Source organism: Anabas testudineus, chromosome 6, assembly GCF_900324465.2.
Source record: "Anabas testudineus chromosome 6, fAnaTes1.2, whole genome shotgun sequence".
Taxonomy (NCBI): domain Eukaryota; kingdom Metazoa; phylum Chordata; class Actinopteri; order Anabantiformes; family Anabantidae; genus Anabas; species Anabas testudineus.
Genome location: NC_046615.1, coordinates 20,236,216 through 20,256,876, shown reverse-complemented (window position 1 = coordinate 20,256,876; position 20,661 = coordinate 20,236,216). Strand labels below are relative to the sequence as shown.

At 38.9% G+C, this 20,661-nt stretch overlaps 1 protein-coding gene across 2 annotated transcripts; it reads left to right on the top strand.

Annotated features, from left to right (window-relative positions):
* The first annotated feature begins 4,685 nt into the window (after window positions 1–4,685).
* ticrr (TopBP1-interacting, checkpoint, and replication regulator) lies at window positions 4,686–17,089 on the top strand. Of its 2 annotated transcripts, none has more exons than XM_026366433.1 (21): window positions 4,686–5,755; window positions 5,868–6,105; window positions 6,412–6,644; window positions 7,305–7,539; window positions 8,020–8,158; window positions 8,308–8,435; window positions 8,613–8,816; window positions 8,925–9,070; window positions 9,550–9,650; window positions 9,752–9,845; window positions 10,833–10,915; window positions 11,309–11,533; window positions 11,615–11,702; window positions 11,794–11,854; window positions 11,989–12,120; window positions 12,303–12,393; window positions 12,534–12,592; window positions 12,916–13,190; window positions 13,330–15,511; window positions 15,801–15,926; window positions 16,456–17,089. In XM_026366433.1, the coding sequence occupies exons 1-21, from the start codon at window positions 5,081–5,083 to the stop codon at window positions 16,566–16,568; spliced, it is 5,628 nt and encodes a 1,875-aa protein (XP_026222218.1). In that variant the 5' UTR covers window positions 4,686–5,080; the 3' UTR covers window positions 16,569–17,089. The 2 variants fall into 2 exon arrangements, with proteins under 2 accessions (XP_026222218.1, XP_026222217.1); XM_026366432.1 differs by having other exon boundaries at window positions 15,798–15,926.
* The last annotated feature ends 3,572 nt before the right edge of the window (window positions 17,090–20,661 follow it).

Here is a 20,661-nt window from a genome sequence, read left to right as displayed (position 1 = left end):
TGTTGAGTCATTTCATCCTTTCTTTTTAAATGTGATATTTAAGACACAGAGTAAAGATCAATGCACCAACAGAAAAACATGACGAAAGCAGGAATGCATAAAAAAGCAGGTAAGGAGATAAAGGGGAAGTGACACACACGCTTTTACTGGTTCTCCACTGTTATTTTTATGATACCCTGATGTCTGTCCCACATATAAACACTAAATACTTAACCTGTGTTTGGTGGGATGGTGACACTCATCTAGTAATGTCAGGTTTTCATCACCAAACTCAGCCACAACAACCACCAGCCTGCTGAGAGAAGAGCCGCTGCACTCATCTCCCCTGTTGCTAATAACCCTCTTCTCCTAATCCACTCGGTTACGGGTGAAACGTGATGGGTGATTTTCGTCAGTGTGCCAGTCCGCAGTGTATTTTAGATGGAGACGGTGCTGCAGGGGTTTTAGTGGAGACCCTGGGACTTGAGTAAAAATAGACTCTTATTAAGTAAATCTGCAAGATGAGAGACACGCTCTCTTCTCAAACATAATGGCTCATGTTTTGTGTGCTGTGAGGAGATCAGTGTCTGGAGACAGGGTTGTAGTGGAACTGACAATTCCCAGTTGAAGAATACAGTTGGTATTCTTCTATATTTTTAGGCAGTCTCCCAACACCTCTCAGCTTACCTACACTGTCTGTTGCACTCACCTCCAAACCAATGTGCTCCCACTGAGGACATAGTGTAAATGTATAAAACAAGCCACAAACATATAGTTTTATCATTTTAAAAGGTGAATTAATTTATATAAAGAGCCGTGCATTAATAAAACAGGAAATAATGTGCATTTACTGTTGAGGATAGTGTATTTGGGAGTTGATAGTCATCTTAATGAACAAACATGTCACTCTGTGGCTTACTGTGTGATCAATTTAGTGTGTGTTCGTTTCAATAAGAAGCAGCTTTTCTTTCACAAATTATACACATTAATGTGTGCACAGGCTTCTTATATGGGATTTAGGCTTTTAGCAATAATCAATGTACTTTCGTCTCTTAGTCCATATGAAAACAATGGTAAAGCAAAGTAAGACCTTATACACTATGACAACACTAATTTTACTCCTGTGTCTGACAGAAAACAAGGCACAGCTTGACTTTTTTAAGAACAGCCACTTTCTGTCTTTAAGTTGGATAAAAACCAGCTGGTCTCCACACTTCTCTCTTCATCTCTGACATGAATGTACACATTAGTCATTGTTTGTCTATAGTGTGGTAGAACTGTCACACTTAACCACATCCACAACAGAATTATTATCTGTTTGTGTGTAACAGCCCAACTCTGGAAACATTTGCGTCACTGAGAGCGTGGACACTTTTGAGAGCAAAGAGAGAGACACAGATAAGTGAAACATATTCATCACCAAGTGCTATGGTGACAGACTGATCCAGGTTATGTCTGCACTTTCTGCCTTCTCCAGCAACCTAGAACTTTTTTTTTCTCACTGAATCCTATGTTTGAAGACACTTCTTTTCTAATTAGTTCCACTGTCTGATTGTAATGCACGACAGACTCTGAGTTTCCTAAAGCTGGAAATGCATGATTACATTTCACCAGAATGACTGAAGAGACAGTTCTCTGAGGACTAACCTCAAAATGAATATAATGTCTGGTGACTTGGTGACAAAGGTTTAGCTTTTTGTCTTTTTAAGATCTTAGATGGCACTCCTATTCAACAAGGGTCAAATCTTCGTCTCTTAAAAAGACATAAATATAAAAGCAAAAAAGGAAAGAAAAAAAATCTGTTAAATCTTAGAGTCAACTTGAAATCAGTGTATCAGGAGTATAAAGAGGGGTCCTGTGATGTGCACGTCTTTGTAAGTAACCTGGCAGCACACAAAATTGCATAAATGGGCAATCATCCGCTATTAGAACCCGTAACACATGGAACAAACTGTAGAGACACTAAGTTCTGTAGGGAAAGGCTCAAAATGTCTGAAGCTGAACATAATCTTTTTAAACTGCCAGCATTTTCCCTATTGTAGGTGGGATGGTGAGACTTTTGAAAGACAGCATCACCCCTTTAAGTGTACTACTCTAATAACAGTGTGTTTGCTAGTGTCTAAAAAAGCCAGACAGGAGGAGACAGAGCCGACAGCAAACAACAATACACCCTCCTACTGTGCATGATATGCTGATTCATCCAAATGCATTGAACCCATTTTTTCTGTGTTTGGGATCAACAACAAAAGACTGTGGTGAAAGTAAAATACATTTAATTGTGACTTAGTAGTAATGGTTCTCCTGAACTAAGAAATGTTCAGAGGATATTTTCTATCTAATTATTGGGCATTTTTGCACCATATTACTGCATATACTGTATAGAGTACCAATCAAACCTGAGCTGCTGTAAATTTATAAACGATTATAAAAAATGTTTTACCATCAACGTATAAGAATAAATAGGCATACAATAGAATATGGAAACAGCTCTGACAATGTATAGTCTTAAAAACAATGAGGTCCAATAATTGAACTCATAGGAGTCTGCAAAAATGTGAAATGTAACTTTACCCAATCTGTTTTGGCCTTTTCCCTACATGTGATAATAACTGAGGCACTATTATTAATATAACTTAAATAACTTCTTTAGGAGAGCTTTATAAGTGAATACATGTGATTTCTCTTGTCTAGTAAAATTAGTCATTGATTATTAAAACAGCCTCTTTGATAAGTCTGTGCCCTAAGACAGAAATGACCTGGAGATAAACAACGGTATAGTTACAGAGCATGTATGTATGCCCTGTGTGCATCAATGCAGTATGTATATGCAACAGCAAGCTCCTAAAAGAATCCCTGACCTACATCCTGGTCTTATCACTAGGGCAGAGTCTGGTGGGACTCAGGAAGCACAGTCTAGAACATTTTGCATGCTCTTTTCATCAATCTCTATTTTAAAGTTTCTTTAAGCTCTTCATCTCCCCCTGGTGCTGAAAGAAAAGAGGTGATTATGGATTCAAAATAGAAGGTGACCCACATACCTCCTCTCTGAGTGTTCTATTTCCTTACATCTGTCCATTTCTTTGTCCTTCAGTTCTAGGAAGAAGGGTGGTGATACTATGCTTACTATGCTTAGAATTTATCAGAAAAACTATTTTTAAGGATTTTGGTTTTAATAACTGTAGTAGGCTTCCTGTTATTATGTTAATATACGAAATATTGATCAAATACTGCACAATGCTGTCACATTACATGTTGTTGAATAAAGATCTGTGTTGAATCTTGAATGGTTTATTAGTGTTTATCGTACTGAGAAGTCACAACTGTAAAAATATCAAATAAGTTTATTTTCTCAAAACATTATACATAGTTTATTTAGTATTTATGTGTAGTCATTGAATTGATGTAGATGTCCTGGAAATACAACTTCAACTATTATGTGTCTGCAGGCCATTTTTCTGGCCTGCAGACACAGTCCATGCACTTTGCTTAAAACTTGAGGAAACAGATCAAATGTTCAATGTTGCTCTGAACAAGAGTTTTTCCATTTTAGGCAATGAGATTCAGAATGGTTGAGGATGCCAAGCTCTGATTCTCACTGCTTAACTTGGCACGCCAGAGCAAATAAAGAGTCACCAGTGCACTAACACTATAAAAACGAAAACTGCCTGAGCACTGTCCCATGTTTGATTTTGTCATTTCCCCTAACGGAGCACGTAGCTGTGTATAACACACATCAATTATTTATCCAAATCAATATGTTTGCAAAGGCAAATGTTATGTTATTCATAGACATTGTTATGAAGCTAACTTCACATTGGAGGAATATAAACTACAAACAAAAAACTAGAGTGCAAAACTACTCTAGGAAGAAAGCATTTGGTCAACTTACGTTAGAAAAGGTAATCCAAACTACTTTGTTAAAAACTACCAAATTGACAATAGATTGTACAGGAAAATACACCACTTAGCTGATTTTATTGCAAAGAGTGTTCACAGGTTATAAACACTTTCGTTCCAGTGCCCAAGAAGGTATTGCATCAAGTAAGATTACTCAGTTATCCAGATAGATCCTAAAATAGCATGCAACAACTTCTCAGAATATTGTTGTCTGCCCCACTGAAAGTGTAAAAATATTCAAATCCAGTATTAATTCAAGGCCTCAATTGCAAGATCCTATATAAACAATGATTGTATCCTTGTTGCATGCCTTTTAATGGTTGTTTGTATTGAATATGTCAATCTTTATCTATCTTTGTCTAGATACTGTTTGCATGGTAAGATAGAAAGTAGGTGCACAACAATAATTCTGCAAAAGCAATAAAGGAGAAAAGGAATGCATATGGTAGTTATACAAAGCGGTGAACAGTTGCTAGTTGAAGCAGGACCGACGTGCTTCTTAAATCTTTGATGCTACATCTGATGCACAAACTAAGAACGACGAGATTTTAAAAGTTAAATGCAAGCGGTGCCTGTCAATCACGTCTGCCTTCCCGTTTTGAGTTGTACAGATTTGAGTGACGGCGCGTTAGGCCAATCAAATTGCTAGTCTCAGACTTGTGGCGAATCACCGGCTAACTCACGCCCAACTTACGCCTTCTATTGGACCAATGACATTGTTGTTGTCAGAGAATGGAACCAATCGCGGCAAAGAGGTGGGCACTCGTTGAAGGAGCGCGAACGGTTGAGGACAGACGGCTGGTAGAAAATGGCGAACGAGACGTGTGCAGGTAACGTTAGCTGGAGTCCTTAATTATTTTATTAACGCTTAAACAAGTTCGGAAAGGTTGGATTTTATAACGTAGACGTAATTTTAAACAAACAGGGTCACGCCGGCTGTTTTATTATCTGCAGTTTTGTTTACATAAGCCTAGCGAGAGGGTAACGTTATATCGCAACAGACGAAGTTGACTAACTTTAGCAGCCGTTGTGTTGACATGAAATTGCGACGTCGCACGATGAACAACTATTTAGATCAAATTCATTAATCTAGTAACAGCTGAGTCAAATCCGACACGGACAAACGGGTCTGTTTTCATGGCGTATCGTTGAGAGAACGGCCGTAGAGCCACTCACTGTCTTTGGGGACGCTGCAGTTGACGGGATGGCTTTACACAACCTGGTTTTTGCCATCGATGTTCACTTCGGACATGGTGATTCGGGCGTTCAGCCCAGTGTGAGGAATCATTTTGTGAAGAGAGGAATACTACAAATCCTGCTGCACTTCGGGTACAAACATGGATTTGATAAAGTACGCTGGGGTTATAAATTCTTTCAGTCCAAAACGGGCCGTAATGCCGGAGTCACATCGAGGATTTCAGACTTTAAGGAGCTTCGGCACAAAACATTTGAAGACTTTGAGGTGGAATTTGAGGCCAAGTTTGACATGAAAGATAAAGTGTGTCCACCTCAGCAGAAGCAGCCGTCCAGTCAGTCTGCTTCCGTTCAAAACGCCCTCAAAGAAATCCTGTTGGACTTCCAGTGGGACAGACCAGACATCACATCTCCCACTAAACTGTCCCTGAGACCCAGGAAGGCGAGCCGAGCTGGAAAGCCAAGTGTTTCACCGGTGGATGATATTTCAAACAATGGGAGGAACCTGGTGTTTATTGTCTCCGAGTGTCCACATTCCAGGGCACAACTTGTGGACTACCTTTCTTTAGTGAACTGTGACATCAATACAGATGTTAAGGAGCACATTATGTCCAAGGGTCTTCAGGATATGCTGGTTCAACGACAGGTTGTGCTGAATTGGATTGACAGTAGATCACATCTCCAGGTGAGTACAGGAGGCCGTACAGGCAGTGTACAAGATAATAGGACCACAACCCACCTACATTGAGTTCAACAATTACGAGCACACAAAGTAAGCACAGATTGTGTTATTGCAGATCTCCAGGTGTGAGGACTTCTTCGGCTCTGACAAACTGTCTGAGGTCTTGGCAGTAGTAGGTGGCAGAGTGATCCCTGTGATTGCAGTTTTGAATCTCTGTTGCAAGCCAAAGCCAGACTCAGGCTTCAGAGGAGAGGCCTTTGCATTCAAGTCCAGCATTGGATACCTAGTGTCTTCTGAAAGGCTCTACCGTTGTGCTTTTCCTGTCACAGGGGCCGTTCTGCAGTGGGGACAAGGTTGGTAACATTTAAACTAACTTTATCATCATTTGTTATGACTAGAAGATGTCCCAAATAGTGCAGCTGTTAAAACAGTTAATGTTATGGGTATTTGCAAATATCTATGAGGTTATAAACCAAATTCACATACTAGAGAGAAAATCTAGGGCATTTTAATACAAAGTCTTCTATCAGGAGAAATTACTTATTGAAGTTAATACTTTATTAATTAACAGGTCATTTGATATAGGACACATAAATGACAAAGTAAGTTGAATTGAAAATGAACTATTAATATTAATTTCTGTTATTCTATCTAACCAGGTGATGTGGCATGCAGTTATGGTGTGACGCTAGAGCCTGTGTCTCGCAGTCAGCGTCTTCTACCAGAGTCAGTACATGTGTGTCTGAAAGGAGTGCTGCAGGGGTGGGATGCCTCATCACTAACACAGACGTCTACAGAGTCATGGGTGCTTCAGTACTCCAACAGCAGTGATCAGGGAGCAGTCACCTTCCAGAATCTCCTACTGGAACTGTCTGCTAATTCTCTACACATGGTGAGAAATCCAAAAGCACCAGTGTGTATTTGCACAAGAGAGGGGCCCATGAGCAAATTAGTTTTAATTATATTTTAGAGTTAAGGTTCTGTTGCAGTGTAAACCACTTAAAATACACATATTATGATTCATTTAGGGTTTATATTTTATTCTTGAACTCCGCTGGTACAAAATAATGTTTTCCAAGTTAAAATACATATACATATATCTTATAAACCCTCTTTATCGATCAGCCCTTCTGGCATTGGATCTGAAAAGCTACTTATATCACATACTCCATTGTTTTGTTTTGCACCTCATTATATTCATCTTTAAATTCTGTTTATGTTTATTACACTATCAAATATTGCATGAAAGTACATTGGACAAGTTCTAAGATAGGTGGTACACCAAAATTATCGCCCAAGAGCCCTTTATGATTAATCACATTGAACTGCTTCTCCAGTTGTTGATTGCTGCTTCTGGGAGTTGAAAGCAGGTTGTACAGAAAAGAGATATTTCAATCCTTCGGTTTAACACAGGACTAGTTAGAACTTGAAACAGCCATAACATAACCAAATAATTTACAAACATATGCTATTTTTAAAGTCTTGTTCTTTTCTATGTGCATTTGCTGATTCACATTTTTAACTCTGGTTTGTATTTTGGTTTTTCCTACAGCTTGCTGAGGTGAATGACAGCAGTCTGGTGTGCTCAGCTGTACTCTCACCCTTGTCACACTGTACAGCACTGCTTACAATTCTCCAGCCTGGAATCACTTGGCACGACCAGCTCCTGACCCCTGAAATCATTGCCCCTGCCACAGTAGAAACTTCAGATGACCTTCCAGACATTGTAAACAGTGTTCTTGGAGTAGTGTATGACATCATGGAGGAAGATGGTGACACGGTCGATGGTAAGGATTAGAGCTAATCCAATTAATTGGCCTGGCCAGTATATGATCTGATATCAGCTTATTGCAGATATATTGCATCAATGTAGATGTCAGCCAATTAGTAATAAGAGATTGCAAGACATAAATGTCAAAGTAGGTTTGGCATTTATATCAGCATTAGTTAGTCCACTATTGTAGACTGTGAAGTTAATGTTACAAAACAAATTTCTCTTGCTTAGTGTGTATCTGTATCAAAATTCTTTTTAACACGTAGAGGGCATTCATGTCAAGATTGTTTATGTTGCGTTTATTTAAAAAAACATTACAACAGTCTGTTATTTATCAAATGTTTTTTAACTCAATAGACACCTACATGTAACAGCATCTTATGTGTTAAAGTTTTTTAAAGACAATGATATGTTTTAAATGGTAGCAACACCAATATACTTTAATTATGTGTATGCATCAGGTTGTCAACCATTGTTTTTGTTTTTTCCCTAGACAATCTAAAGGACCATCCAGTTCCTGAGTGGGCACAGCAGGAAGTCAGCCGTTGCTCACTGACAACTGACATGTTAGAGACTTGGTTCCCACAATCGGACCATTCAGGAGTCAGCTCCCATTTAATGGAGTCAATAAAGTATGTAGATTCCGGTTTCGCATATTTCTCTGGTAATAATTGCTGTATTTTTGAAGCAAGAGTACTCTATACAAAGCAGCCTGTAACAAACTTAATCCTGGGACAAAAATATGGTCTTTATGTTTTGTTTTACCTGATTTGTTGTACAGGTTGCTTCATGCTGTACCAGAAAAGAAAGAAGAGGAAGAGTTGTCAGTCCTGCAGCAGGAGCTCGTCTGTGGTCTGGCTGAACTATATCAGACATCCCAGGGTGCAGATAACAAGAGGGGCAAGAAACGTATGATCTACTTTTTATGTGCATTTTAGGTTTTCTATGAAGGTCATGAAGATTGTTTAAAAATATGGAAATCAGATTTGGATATTAGGAATAAATTTCACTTTATTCTTTTAGGAATTTTTGTTTTTATTTAAAAAGCTAATTTATTGTGTGTAATTTCCCATCTTTGGACTACAGGTGGCGCCCAGCGCACACCAGTGAAACAGAAGATGAAGACCATGAGCCGTTCCTTGCAGATGCTGAATGTGGCACGGTTGAATGTGAAAGCCCAGAAGAACCAGGCTGAAGATGAGCCACAGGTGGCAGAGGGCAAGGGGGCAGACAGAGCAGGGAAGAGACGGTCAAGTGACAAGAACAAATCTGGACCAGCAAACACAATCAGTGAGTATCCCCACTGAAACTTCACAATACACCCAGTGGTTTTTCTCTGCAAGACGGCGAGTATGTATACGTAACTTGTCAACTAATGTGTTTTCTCCCACTGCCCAGGCTTTGCTAGTGGGGCAGAGCTGCTGTCCCATCTAAAGTCTAGTTATGAGAAGACTGTGGCAGAGAGAGACTCGTCGCTCCTCGCTGACGTCCAGCAGCTCGTGTGTGCTGTGAAAGCATTCTTTGTGTCAGAGTCAGATCTGGAGGTCAGACACGTGGTAGTTTTACATAAAAAATTTAATTAAAGATTCTCACCTGATGTAGTTTTTTGTCTTTGCAGCAGGCTGTTATTAATATGTGAATGCTGAATTGATAGATGAGTGTGTTGCTCAGTCATACATTGTAAGTTTGTCAATTGGTAAACGTAATAGCATTGTGAGATTTATTTTTTAAATCAGAGTGCCTAATACAAGGAAAAATACCTTGATGCTGATATTGGATTTAGAAACATTCCTTATCAGGATAATTGATTTCAATTCAATTCAGTTCAATTCAGTTTTATTTGTAGAGCACTTTTTACAAATGGCATTGTCACAAAGCAGCTTTACACAACCAAAGAACAGTACATGAACAGTGAATGTGTATGAATCATAATAATCAGATTGTTGATATATTCAGTGCATCACAAAAGACATTTAAGCCCAGTGGATAATTTTGAATGTCTGATGTTATGTCTCCTTTACAGGTGAAGACCTCTGTGTTTGTTCAGCAGCACCTCCTCAAGACCAGCAAATTAATCAGGCAGCTCTATGCCATGTCTACTGATGTTGACCAAAAAGTCAAGGAGTGAGTATTATTTACAATGCAGGTTTACTTTGTTTTCATAGTCTGCAAAATCTGTAGAAGTTCTATTTATTTAGCTGTCATTGACAAGTTGTTTCCTCTAGATGCCAACTTCAAGTAGTGTTAAGGCTGGAGTTGTGTAGACTTTTCTCTTCAGAGCAGTCTGACTCCCTGGATTCTGATCAGATGGCAGAAGAAGTAAGATGATCATTCATTTTTAATGCATGGCATTTTATGTGTTGTATGTATATACATGTTGTTTTTTAAGTTGGCACTCCTACTGCTCTTCTTAAGCTGATTTCACTGAATTTATAACGTAATCAGCACAAACTTCAATGATAAAATAAAAAGTATGGCCATATTTATACATTTCTAGCTCCTATAATCGTTATTGTAGTGGACTTTTATATTTTACACATTCTCAATCAACTGATAATGGGACAATAAATGTTGTTTGTTTGCTGTTGTAGTCCATTTCAAGTTTCTGGGTTATATACAGACCTTCTGTAGTAGTGTTTCAGTAAGACTTGGCAGTTGTTATTGCTACAGTCTGCATACCAGCCCCGCCTAGCAACTAGCAAAACATATAAAAAAGACTCAATCGTGACTTTTTATTTCAAACACCTAAGCTTAGCTGCTATGGTTGCTACTGTCTCATCATCAGAACAGCAAATTCATACATCCTTGAGAAACAACATTTGACATTTGTAAAAACTCAGAGCGTGCAGCAGGACAGACTGGAGATCACATTGCAACTTTGTATTGATAATCTCTGGGCCATCTGCCTCGGACATTTGCGTTCTCATATACAGTTCACTCAGGAAAAGTCTTGATACGTTTAGGGTTCTGGTGCATATCTGATGATGTTGCTGCAATGCTGCCGTACAAAGGCACCATAACTTTTCACCTGACATTTAATTGTAGTTTTGCTTAGAAAGCTGGACGCAAATGCGATGAGTGACGTAGTTGCAGAAACAGGATGGCAGGGGCAATAACTGTGGGAACGGCTATAGTCTGTTTTATTTCACAGAAGGCCATCTGAAAGTAGTTGTAGGGCCTATATGTATATGTTAAGATTAACAGTATATTTAAACGGCTTAAAACCACTTTGATCTGCAGTATATATTGCCTGAACTCTGAGTGCAGACAAATTTAAATTGGTGCATTCCATTGTCTTTTTCTCAGGTGGCTGAAATGCTGAGGATTATCTCCTTAACAAAAGACCCAGTTTGCCTGACAAGGTTCCTTCAAGATGAGGTCCTCCCCGGGTAAGTATGCTGGCTTAGTTTGTATTTCCCATAATAATGTTACAATCTAGACTACTAACTTCTTGATATTCTTGACCCCTTTTTGACTTAAAAAGCTGGACATAGATAATTAGTTTGAAAACAAAAGTTCGCTTAAAATATACTGGAGTAGTATTTATTGACGATATTTGTAAGAGCACAGACACCACATACTGTATGTATTTTCAAGTTCATGACTTGGTTTTCCACATAACTTAATTTCATAATCCTAAAATATAAAACTGATTTTAAAAGATGTTGGTATATCACAGAATCTATAATGAATTACAGTTGGAAATGCTGATTTTGAGTAGAATTTTTTTATGTAGCCAGCAGTAATTAGAATCTATTGTAAACTTTACTGTATCTTGGCAGCTTCCTGACCACAGTCCCCAGAGTGCTTGCAGACATCTACCATAGTCTTGGCACCCAGCTCCCTGAGGCACTGGTGGCTGTTTTGCCCGCTGACTTCTTCAGTGATGAGTCAGTTGCCAAGGACAGCATTTCTCCTTCTGCCTCCTTGCCTTCGTCACACAGCCTGGCTTTGGATGACAAAGATTGTTTGCAGGATCTGCGAAACCGCTCAGCTAACAAGAGGAAGTGAGGAAAATTGCAGTTTGGTTAATCAGAATTGCCAATTAGAATTAGAATTAGAATTTATGTTTTTATTTTATTTTGTAGGAGTGGGTTGCTGACTCGTCATCGCAGTATGACTGAATCATCACAGACTCTTCGCCAAGTAGAGATACCCAAAAAGATTACAAGAGCTGTAAGAAGAGACTGAAAGATTTGAACATATGTTTTATGGTTATTTAAGTTGTCTAATCTCTGATACTTTACCTGCTATGTTGTTTCATTAGTCCAAGTCAAAGGTGGAGAAACCTGTGGTAGAACCACAACCTCAGAAACAACAAACCCAAGGTATGTTCTGTTTTTTGTCTTTCTGATCTCATCATAGCCAAAAACATTCCCACCACATCTAGAATTAATTTGTCTTAACTTGTGTCAAACCAGTCTCAGAAAATACAAAATACTTAAATATTTTTGGTCCACAGAGGTGACTAAAGTGAGAAGAAATCTGTTCAACCAAGACACTGTCTCACCCTCAAAGAAAGCCAAGCTGCCAAGGAGCCAGTCTGTGTCTGCTGTGGAAGGGTTGAAACGCAAGCGATCTCACGATTTGGAAGGTAAATGGATGATTACAGTTACTGAGGGAATATTGTTGTAAATGAAGAAATTAACATCTTTTACTATTTATCATGATAATCGTGACATTAGAAAGAAGATGATAGTTTACCATTGTGCATATATTCCCCTGATTTGCAGTTCTTTGCAGTTGTTTATTTAAAATGACGTCATTTCTTTTTAGAGAGGCACAAACTTCTAACAAAGAAAGTGTGTGAGACGCCTATCCACAAGCAAGTGTCCAGTCGCCTCCTGTATCGCCAGAAAATGGGAAGGTATGTTGTATTTATCTATACTTTGCCTTATTGATATTCATTGAGCCTTTTTCCAGTTCTTCAGTAATTACATTTATTGTATGCCTCTGGAGCCGTTTTGCATTTGCTCTTTTTTTTATTGACTTTGCTTTGCTTTTCAGGAAATCTATTCCAGCTGAGGAGTGCATTGTGGAAGAGTCGCCAGTAAAACCTGCAGAAGGTATTTTACTGATATCATAGTTTTTCATTTTACATGCAAAGTTTACATCTTAGGTTTTTATGTGGGGGGGGGACTGATAATATTTGCTGCATTTTTAAATTTAAGTAAGCATTTTTAAATTTAAGTAAACAAAAATGAAATCCAATTTACACATAATTTCACAATATTTATACGTTTTATCGTGTGGTTTCTTTTACTTCAATTTTGTGATAGTTATACTGCAGTTTCACGAAGATTTATTTTGTTATGTATTTATTTAACAAAAAGGACACTTAAAAAACTGTATCATTAATCATAACTTGTTTGTATGTGTGTTTTACCAGACTTAAGAAGGAGCCCAAGAATAAAAAAGTTTGCAAGACGACACTCAAACACGTTTTATTCGAGTTCTCAACCTCGCTCCCGTAACCTGGAACGGGCTCTCTCTGCATCCCAGCTTGCTCTCAGCGATGGCAAAATCAGTGGGGTTAACGTAAAAACAGTTCGGTCTCCCATGCGCCTTCTTTTTGGGGCTGCTGGTTCCCCCAGCCGTTCTGATCAGCGTTGTTTAACCAGAGCTGCCAGGTCACGGCTGTCCACAGACTCTAGTGTCTTTGAGGTAAGTTCCCATCAAATAATCACAAATGCAGTCTGTACATAAATTTGGTGTGGAGTAAGGCTACATGTGTTCTTATGGTACTGAATATATTGAAATAAAAATTTAGAATTTTTGCTAACTTGCTCAATACTTTTTTCAGAGCCCAGCTAAAACACCAACAAAGTCACCCAGCAAGCGTGGGAGGGCTGTTGTTGGGAACGTGACTCCCAGGACACCCAGGACACCTCATACCCAAGGTACCCCCCAAACCCCACCTTCATCCAGGATCCATCTTTTCTCTGTTGCAGAGAGCCCTGTAGCAGGCAGGTATCATGAGCTTGGTATGGCACTGAGGGGAAGTCCTTTCAGATCACCAGCAAGAAAGACTCTTGTGGTAGAGACACCCACTAAGCAAAGCCCCATGAGGAGCCCATTGAAGGGTATTCTCAGGACTCCAGTTAAAGCTTTGGTTGAGTGCAGCTCTGGATTACTCAAAAGCCCAGTTTCCAGGACTCCCAAGAAGAGTGTCACGTGGTCTCCCTCTCCACGAAAATGTAAAGTGACAGAGAACAACACGACTTTCAAGGTACCAGAATCACCTCGTATTGCATCCCGCAGTTCACCAAGGCTGATGAAAACACCCAACGTCTTCAGCAGTCCTGTCAAAAGCGTAAACACTAACAGAGACATTTTCAAGACCCCAGAAAAGGTTTGTCAAGTAAACGTAATGAGGGTTCCTGAATATGCAAGTACTCTTGTTCTGACACAAAATAATCAGCAGTTCTCTGAAGAACTTCCCAACAGACTGAAAACCTCTGAAAATGGTGAGACGATTAGTGTACCAGAAAAGACCCCTCCACAGTCCACGCCGCCTCTAGGCCACCATGTATCACCTAATCCAAACACTAGAACTCAAACCAAGACTCCTAGTCCTACTCACCAAATGATTACTCGCTCGGGAAGAACCCCTGGCAAAAGTTCAAATATTGCATCCCCACGTAAGCCAGCCTTTACCCCAGAGAGACGTACTATTGTTTCAGAAGAATCGGATACTTGGTTAAAGTCTCCAGCAAAATCCCTGACAAGTATGAAGTCTGGCCCCGGTGCTACAACCACCAGGCGTAACTTGAGATCCCAGTCTAATGAAAGTATTTCCTATAAACTAAACACTGAAAATGCAGAGAATGCTGTCATCCTGGAAAAAAGCACACATTTGGGTACTAAAGAAGAGCTACAGCCAGAACCTTCCCAATCATCAGAAACAGACTCTAGTTCCCATACAGATTCACAGCACTTTGACTCTTCACAGTTTACCTCTGCATCCACAGACGATGATAGTGTTGACATTGTAGATGCAGCCGTTGTAAAGACAGAGTTTAGTGGAGGTCTCAAGATGAACATCAGCTTTTCAAGAAAGCCTTCAAAGTCTAGTGAAGATTTTCTCTTAAACTTAGACTCTCCTAAACTGCGTGTGCCACCACAGGGTGCACCTGGGCGGAGCTACGGCTTCCGACAGACCCCTGACCGTCAACAAAGGGAGGCCGCTGCTCGTTTGGGGTATGGAAATGATTCCCCTCGATTTTCTACCCCTAGAGGCCTTGTGAGACCTAACCGACAAAAGGGCACAGGTACACACCCTCAGCTCTACCAGGTAGAAATGGAGATGCAAAACTCAGGACTTCCCAAACTCAAAATCAAGCGCTCCGATTCAATGAGTGCTGGGGATTTGGCTTCAGATGGAGGACAGGTAGGTGTGAAACCTACTCAGCTGGAAAGCCCCTTGACTTTGTTCTCTAAACACAGAGATCCTGGTTGTGTATCACCATCTATCTGTACGCATGTCACCCCAGCCAAGAGTACACCTGGAAAAGGTGGAAGTGTCCAAACTTACATCTGCCAGTCCTACACCCCTACACGCTGTTCAGGGGGAACAGTGTCTCCAGTCGCTATTGCAGAGATCATTCCCCTGACTCCTTCACCTCAGAGTGTAGGAAAGACGACACCCGACAATCTCAACAGCTGGCCTCGCAGGAAGAGAGCGCAGGTTGGAGTGTTTGGAGGTAAAGATCGTGGCCTGAAGGGGGAGCCTCTGCTGGAAGAGTTGCTGGAGGAAGCTGAACTTGGAGTGAGCAGATTGCAGGATTTTGAGGACACTGATGAACCCTCAAACAACAAATCAGCAAAATTAGCAGTAATTTCCACACAGTCACCTCCAGTCAAACCTGATGCATCTCCGCTCACTCCACTGGAAGACTTGTACTGGATGGAGAAGCTGGCTCAGCAGGTCGACTGCACTGATTCTCAGAGAACTGAGGAAGAAATCAACTGGGATGCTGGAAATGGTAATGTCAATTCACGTAAGCTTCTCTGGATGTATGTCCTTTTTAGAGCAAGTTGTTGTTGTTGCAAATGTTATGTTCATGGTCTGTAGTTTATTTAATTTTATATTTTCTGACTTCCTGGATGTTTTTTAGAATTTATCTCAAAATTGATAAAACATGTAGATATATAAAAAAAAAATGTATATATAATATGTTTTTAGATATTAAATCATATATTCAAGTTTCTTTTTTCATAGTTATAGAACAAAACTAATTTTGTTGCTTTTTTGTATCCTGCAAATTTCAGTAGCAACTCCTCCCAGCTCAAAGGTGAAGAAGTCCGTAACAGCGAGTGGGATTTTGGCACTAACTCACTCTCCGATGTTGTTCAAGGGGAAAACAGGCTCTGCTAGTAAGAGAACACCAGATTTTAAAGGTAAGGTGTACAGCTCTAGTTTTTATTTTTGCTACTAGGGACCAATCCATTATTTATTAATAAAATCTAAAACACGACAGGATCATTTCTGTCAGTAGATGGAAAAATCCCAGTTTTGTATTTAACATATTACATTGGCAAAATACTGTCTGCATATGTTTGTTTAGAGTAAATTTAACCGTAGCTTATACAACATTAGCTTGTTTAAGCTTCCACATGCAGCCATCTGCAGCCAAGCTGAGTTGAGCTTTGAGCCATGATTATTACACGGTTGTGGAATCATTTAGTTGTTTCAAATTGACCTACATTTCTTTATCAGTCAGTGAAGGTGACATTGTTGGACTCATGTCTGTCATGCAGTGTATTTATTGCACACAAGCACTTGTGAGGCAAATAGCCACATCAGTGCTTTCTAATATTATCACATTTTAATTTTAATTTTTTTCTACTTGTATAATAAAATTTAGAACATTCATTGACAGCCCTAGTGCTAACTGTATGTTAACAATTATTTTACTAAATGTTGTAGGTGAGGCTGCAGGGAGGATAGAAGCCGAAGAAGTGGAGGTCTCGCCCTTCAGCCAGCCGATCAGACGCTCAAACACAGGGAAGAGCTACAGCAGGAAGAGACTGCTCCACTGAACCACACAACCATCTGGCAAGCAAAGCGACAAGCTTCTGTTTTACTCTGGAGTTTGAGCTTTGAGCTCTCTATCACCATTTTCTGCCTGGAATGTGTTTGATGGCAGATCTGTAGGATGTGTTTGAAGAGCCACTCAAAGACTTTGGAGATAAATGAATGTCCCCATTTCACTCGACTCTGACACTTGGTGTTCATTGTTTTAATCAGGACATTTCAAGATTTAAAATTGAAACTGGGTTCAAGTTAAAGACCTCTGCTGTTTAAAATGTCCCTGAGTGTTTTTATCATTCACAGTTTGTTGTGGTTCCTGCTCCTCCTCAGTATTTCTGAAGCTGTCACTTTGGAAAAACTGAATTATCAGTGTTTTCAAAAATCTAATCAGATGTTTTACCATCAAGTTGAAACCTTGTTGAAATAAGTGCTATTCATGTTATTTATTAGTTTGTTCTTGTCATAAAATTGCTTTTAAGTAAAAGGGAAGCCCTTACGATTGATTCATATTGTAAATATGTTATATGTTGCCAAGAGTTTATGTAAATAAATATTTTTCTTAATTAAGTTATTGACATTTGGTTATCACTGTGTCTGCCCCGCTTTGCCTAAGCAGAAAGAACAGCTTTTTGTAATTCAAACTAAAAATGTTCGCTGTACAGCCTTTTGTGCATTTTAGTCTGTTCTGATTTTAACTTAGCAGGATTCAGCAAATAAAAAGAAACCATGTAATTATACTCCAGCATAAAGGTAAGTGTTCTATAATGTGTCCGTATAATATTTTTAAAAAGTGGTGTTTTTAATAAGCAGAAAACTAATGTTACATATGATAAATCAAACTGAAAGACTGATGATAACGACCCAAGTATCTAATCAGACCAGTTAGAGGCAGTTTTATTTACCTTTTGTAATTTACCTTCTGAGGAATAATCCTTTAATCAGCTGTTGGGTGCTGCAGATGCAGATGATCCATCGATTACAAACAAGTGATCTCCGTTTAAATTATTCTTTTATAATCTACATGCAGTAGGGATAAGTACACGTGGTCTCAGTAGATAAACTTTGTACTGAGTTTGAATAAATCTGCAGTGATTTGGTTATTTTTATGGTGCGTTATCTCAGTCTTGATGCAAAATACATTTTATTGCCACTAAATGTTGCTGAGCAGGTTTTTCTGCCATAATCTTTCCTTTTTTATTTAATTTTTTTATTTTGGAGTTTGTTGTATTTCAGCAGCAGACAGTGTTTTCATGCAGCCTTTGAGTTTGTACCTATTTTAAATGAAATATTCAGTCTGTGCAGAATGTCCATGTGAACTTTCACCTAAATACTTTATGCCCATTGTGTCCTTTTTAATCCACAGATTACTGAATTATCCTGGTAAGGAGCTCAGACTGTGGGTATAAAGGACACGTTCAGTCTTAATGTGCTGTTCATTCATAAATGGACCAAACATGACGGAGAGTAAGAGGTTAAGTGATGTAAAACTCATCTGAGGTCTGTGGCTCAGATTTTCCATTGTGTCAAACAGTCTGTATGTTGGTTTAAATGTTTAATAATATCAGAAAACACTTTCAAATCCTTTATAAAAATAGAGGTTTTGTACCATTTCGAGTTGCTGCTGCTCATGTGCAGTAACAGTCTGATAAACGAGCGGTGACGCGTCGCTACAAGGAAGTTGCAGCAGTTTTATGGTTTGAGACTGGTTTGACCTTGTGATGCGTCTTAATGCGGAAAGAACAAACTTCCTCGTCCTTGTGTCTTTCACAAAGACGAGACGAGTAGCAGCAACTGCAAAGAGGTCCAATGAATATTTTAGAGGCGTGAAGTGACCCGGTGTCGTCGCTCGGTGTGATGTGAGACCTGTCGAGCTGCAGCTGTTTCTCACCACGCGCCTCTCCACCACCGTCAGGCCGGACAAAATAAGGACGGACACTTCCGGTACAAGGCAGATTTCACAATAAAACCTGACGCCGCCTTCTGGTTTACTGAGATCTGTGTAAAAGTAATTTAAACTACTTTTTCTACATGTTAACGTTCATGTTTATTTATATCATCAGTCTTTTTGTTTGAGTGGTGCTTCAGTAAATGCAACTAAAAGTGTTGATTTTGAGAAAGTACATAACAGAAGGTTGTTCTTGATGATGTTTTACAATACACTTTTCTAACTTTATTTTTTTTTTTTATACACTTACTGTGGGTTGAGACTTCAAAGTATCACTTAAAATCTGTGATACTTTTAGGGAAATCTGGAAGTAAACACAGGATGTAAAAATGCTACCAGCTGTCTCTAAACCACTTCATAGAAAGGGAGGAAGCTCTAACTACTGCTTCTGTTACTGTGGGCGAGACTTACCAGACATTTTTCAGGTTTCTGCTCCTTTAGGTCTTGTATTCTTAAAATGATGGGGTTACACAGAAGGCTGGTCAATGAAACTACTACAGCAAACTGCAGCTGAATTGAAGGATTGCAAAACATCTCGTCACGATCTCATCTCGATTTTTAATGTCATCCATATCAAGGAAGGTGAAATCAAAGTAGCAAAATAAAGTATGGCATCTCACTAATGAAGGGTCTCCTGACTGATTTTGCAGTTGGTCCTTTTTGTTATAGTTTAATTATTCAATTCAATTCAATTCAATTCTGTTTTATTTGTAGAGCACTTTTTACAATTGACATTGTCACAAAGCAGCTTTACACAACCAAAGAACAGTACATGAACAGTGAATATATATGAATAATAATAATCAGATTGTCCCTGATGAGCAAGCCGAGGGCGACGGTGGCAAGGAAAAACTCCCTGAGAAGGCAACAGGAAGAAACCTTGAGTGGAACCAGACTCAACAGGGAACCCATCCTCATATTCAAACAATTATGTTGCCTACTAAACACATAAAGTGTTTATTAGTTCACTTAATTCTTCTCAGGTCTTGACTAAAAATAATAATTTCATATTTTGTTATTAACTAACTGCAATTACCTGATGTTTTATTGTTATACCAAGTTTTATTGGTATTGACGAAGTGTCAATTTGTATTTTTTTTAGTCACTTTTGTTCAGTGTTATGAGTCTAATACAGTAGATAGAGGTACTGTTTATTTTATTTTATTTTATTGGAGTTGGGATAATTGCTGTTACATTCATGTTTCAGCTGCATACACCTTTTCCTGTCACCTGGTTCCCTATTCCCACATGTGCACATCTAAATTCTTTTATGAGCTTTTCATATCTGTTCATTTCCACTTGTTCCTTCCTGATTTTATATCTCACTTGTTTTCTGGTATTTTGCTTGTGGCATTGTCTGAACAACACTCTGGCACATTTGATAACAGAGATGCATTAATACGATGGTACTATGCATCAGCGTCTCGGTTTTTGGACCAGCTATCACACAAAACCTGAAATACCTGAGTTCTGTTGGTTTTGTAGGTTTGGGAATCAAAACATTACATGATAAGACAGGTTGTATCTGTCTTTAAAGTATTTAAATATTATGCAATCAGAGTAGCTTCTACAACAACACAATACTATGAAGCAGATGACAAATACACAATTAACTGTATTAATACCACACATTTACATATATTTCCAGTAGCCTATATTATTAAGCTCATTGCCATACCTTATGTTGGACTGTTATCTATTATTCTTCATCTGTTGGTACAAATTCTTGGTTACTGTCATTATACAGTTGTTCTTATCTTCTGTGTTAGACTGTCAAGACTAAGACAGCCCAAATACTTTATATAATATAATAACTGATTTTGTGAAAGAAGGGGTGGAAAGTTCTAAATTAAAATTGGGAAAAGACACACTGCCTGGCTGTAAAGGCAGTGGAAGGCTGTGACATCTTCTGAGGTGGGTTCACAATGTAGTTCTTAGAATAAGCCAGACTCGTATATGCTACTATTTTTAAGTTGGTAAAATAGAAAAATAAATAAGTAATTAGTGTTTTAATTACATGTTATGATTATCATTTACAAATATGCAATTTATCCACGAACGCTGAACCGTGTTTATCTCTGCTTGTGCTTTTATTTTGAAGCAGGGTACACATCCGGTGTGCACTGCCGTCTCTCCTCCGTCTTGACGCTTCTCCG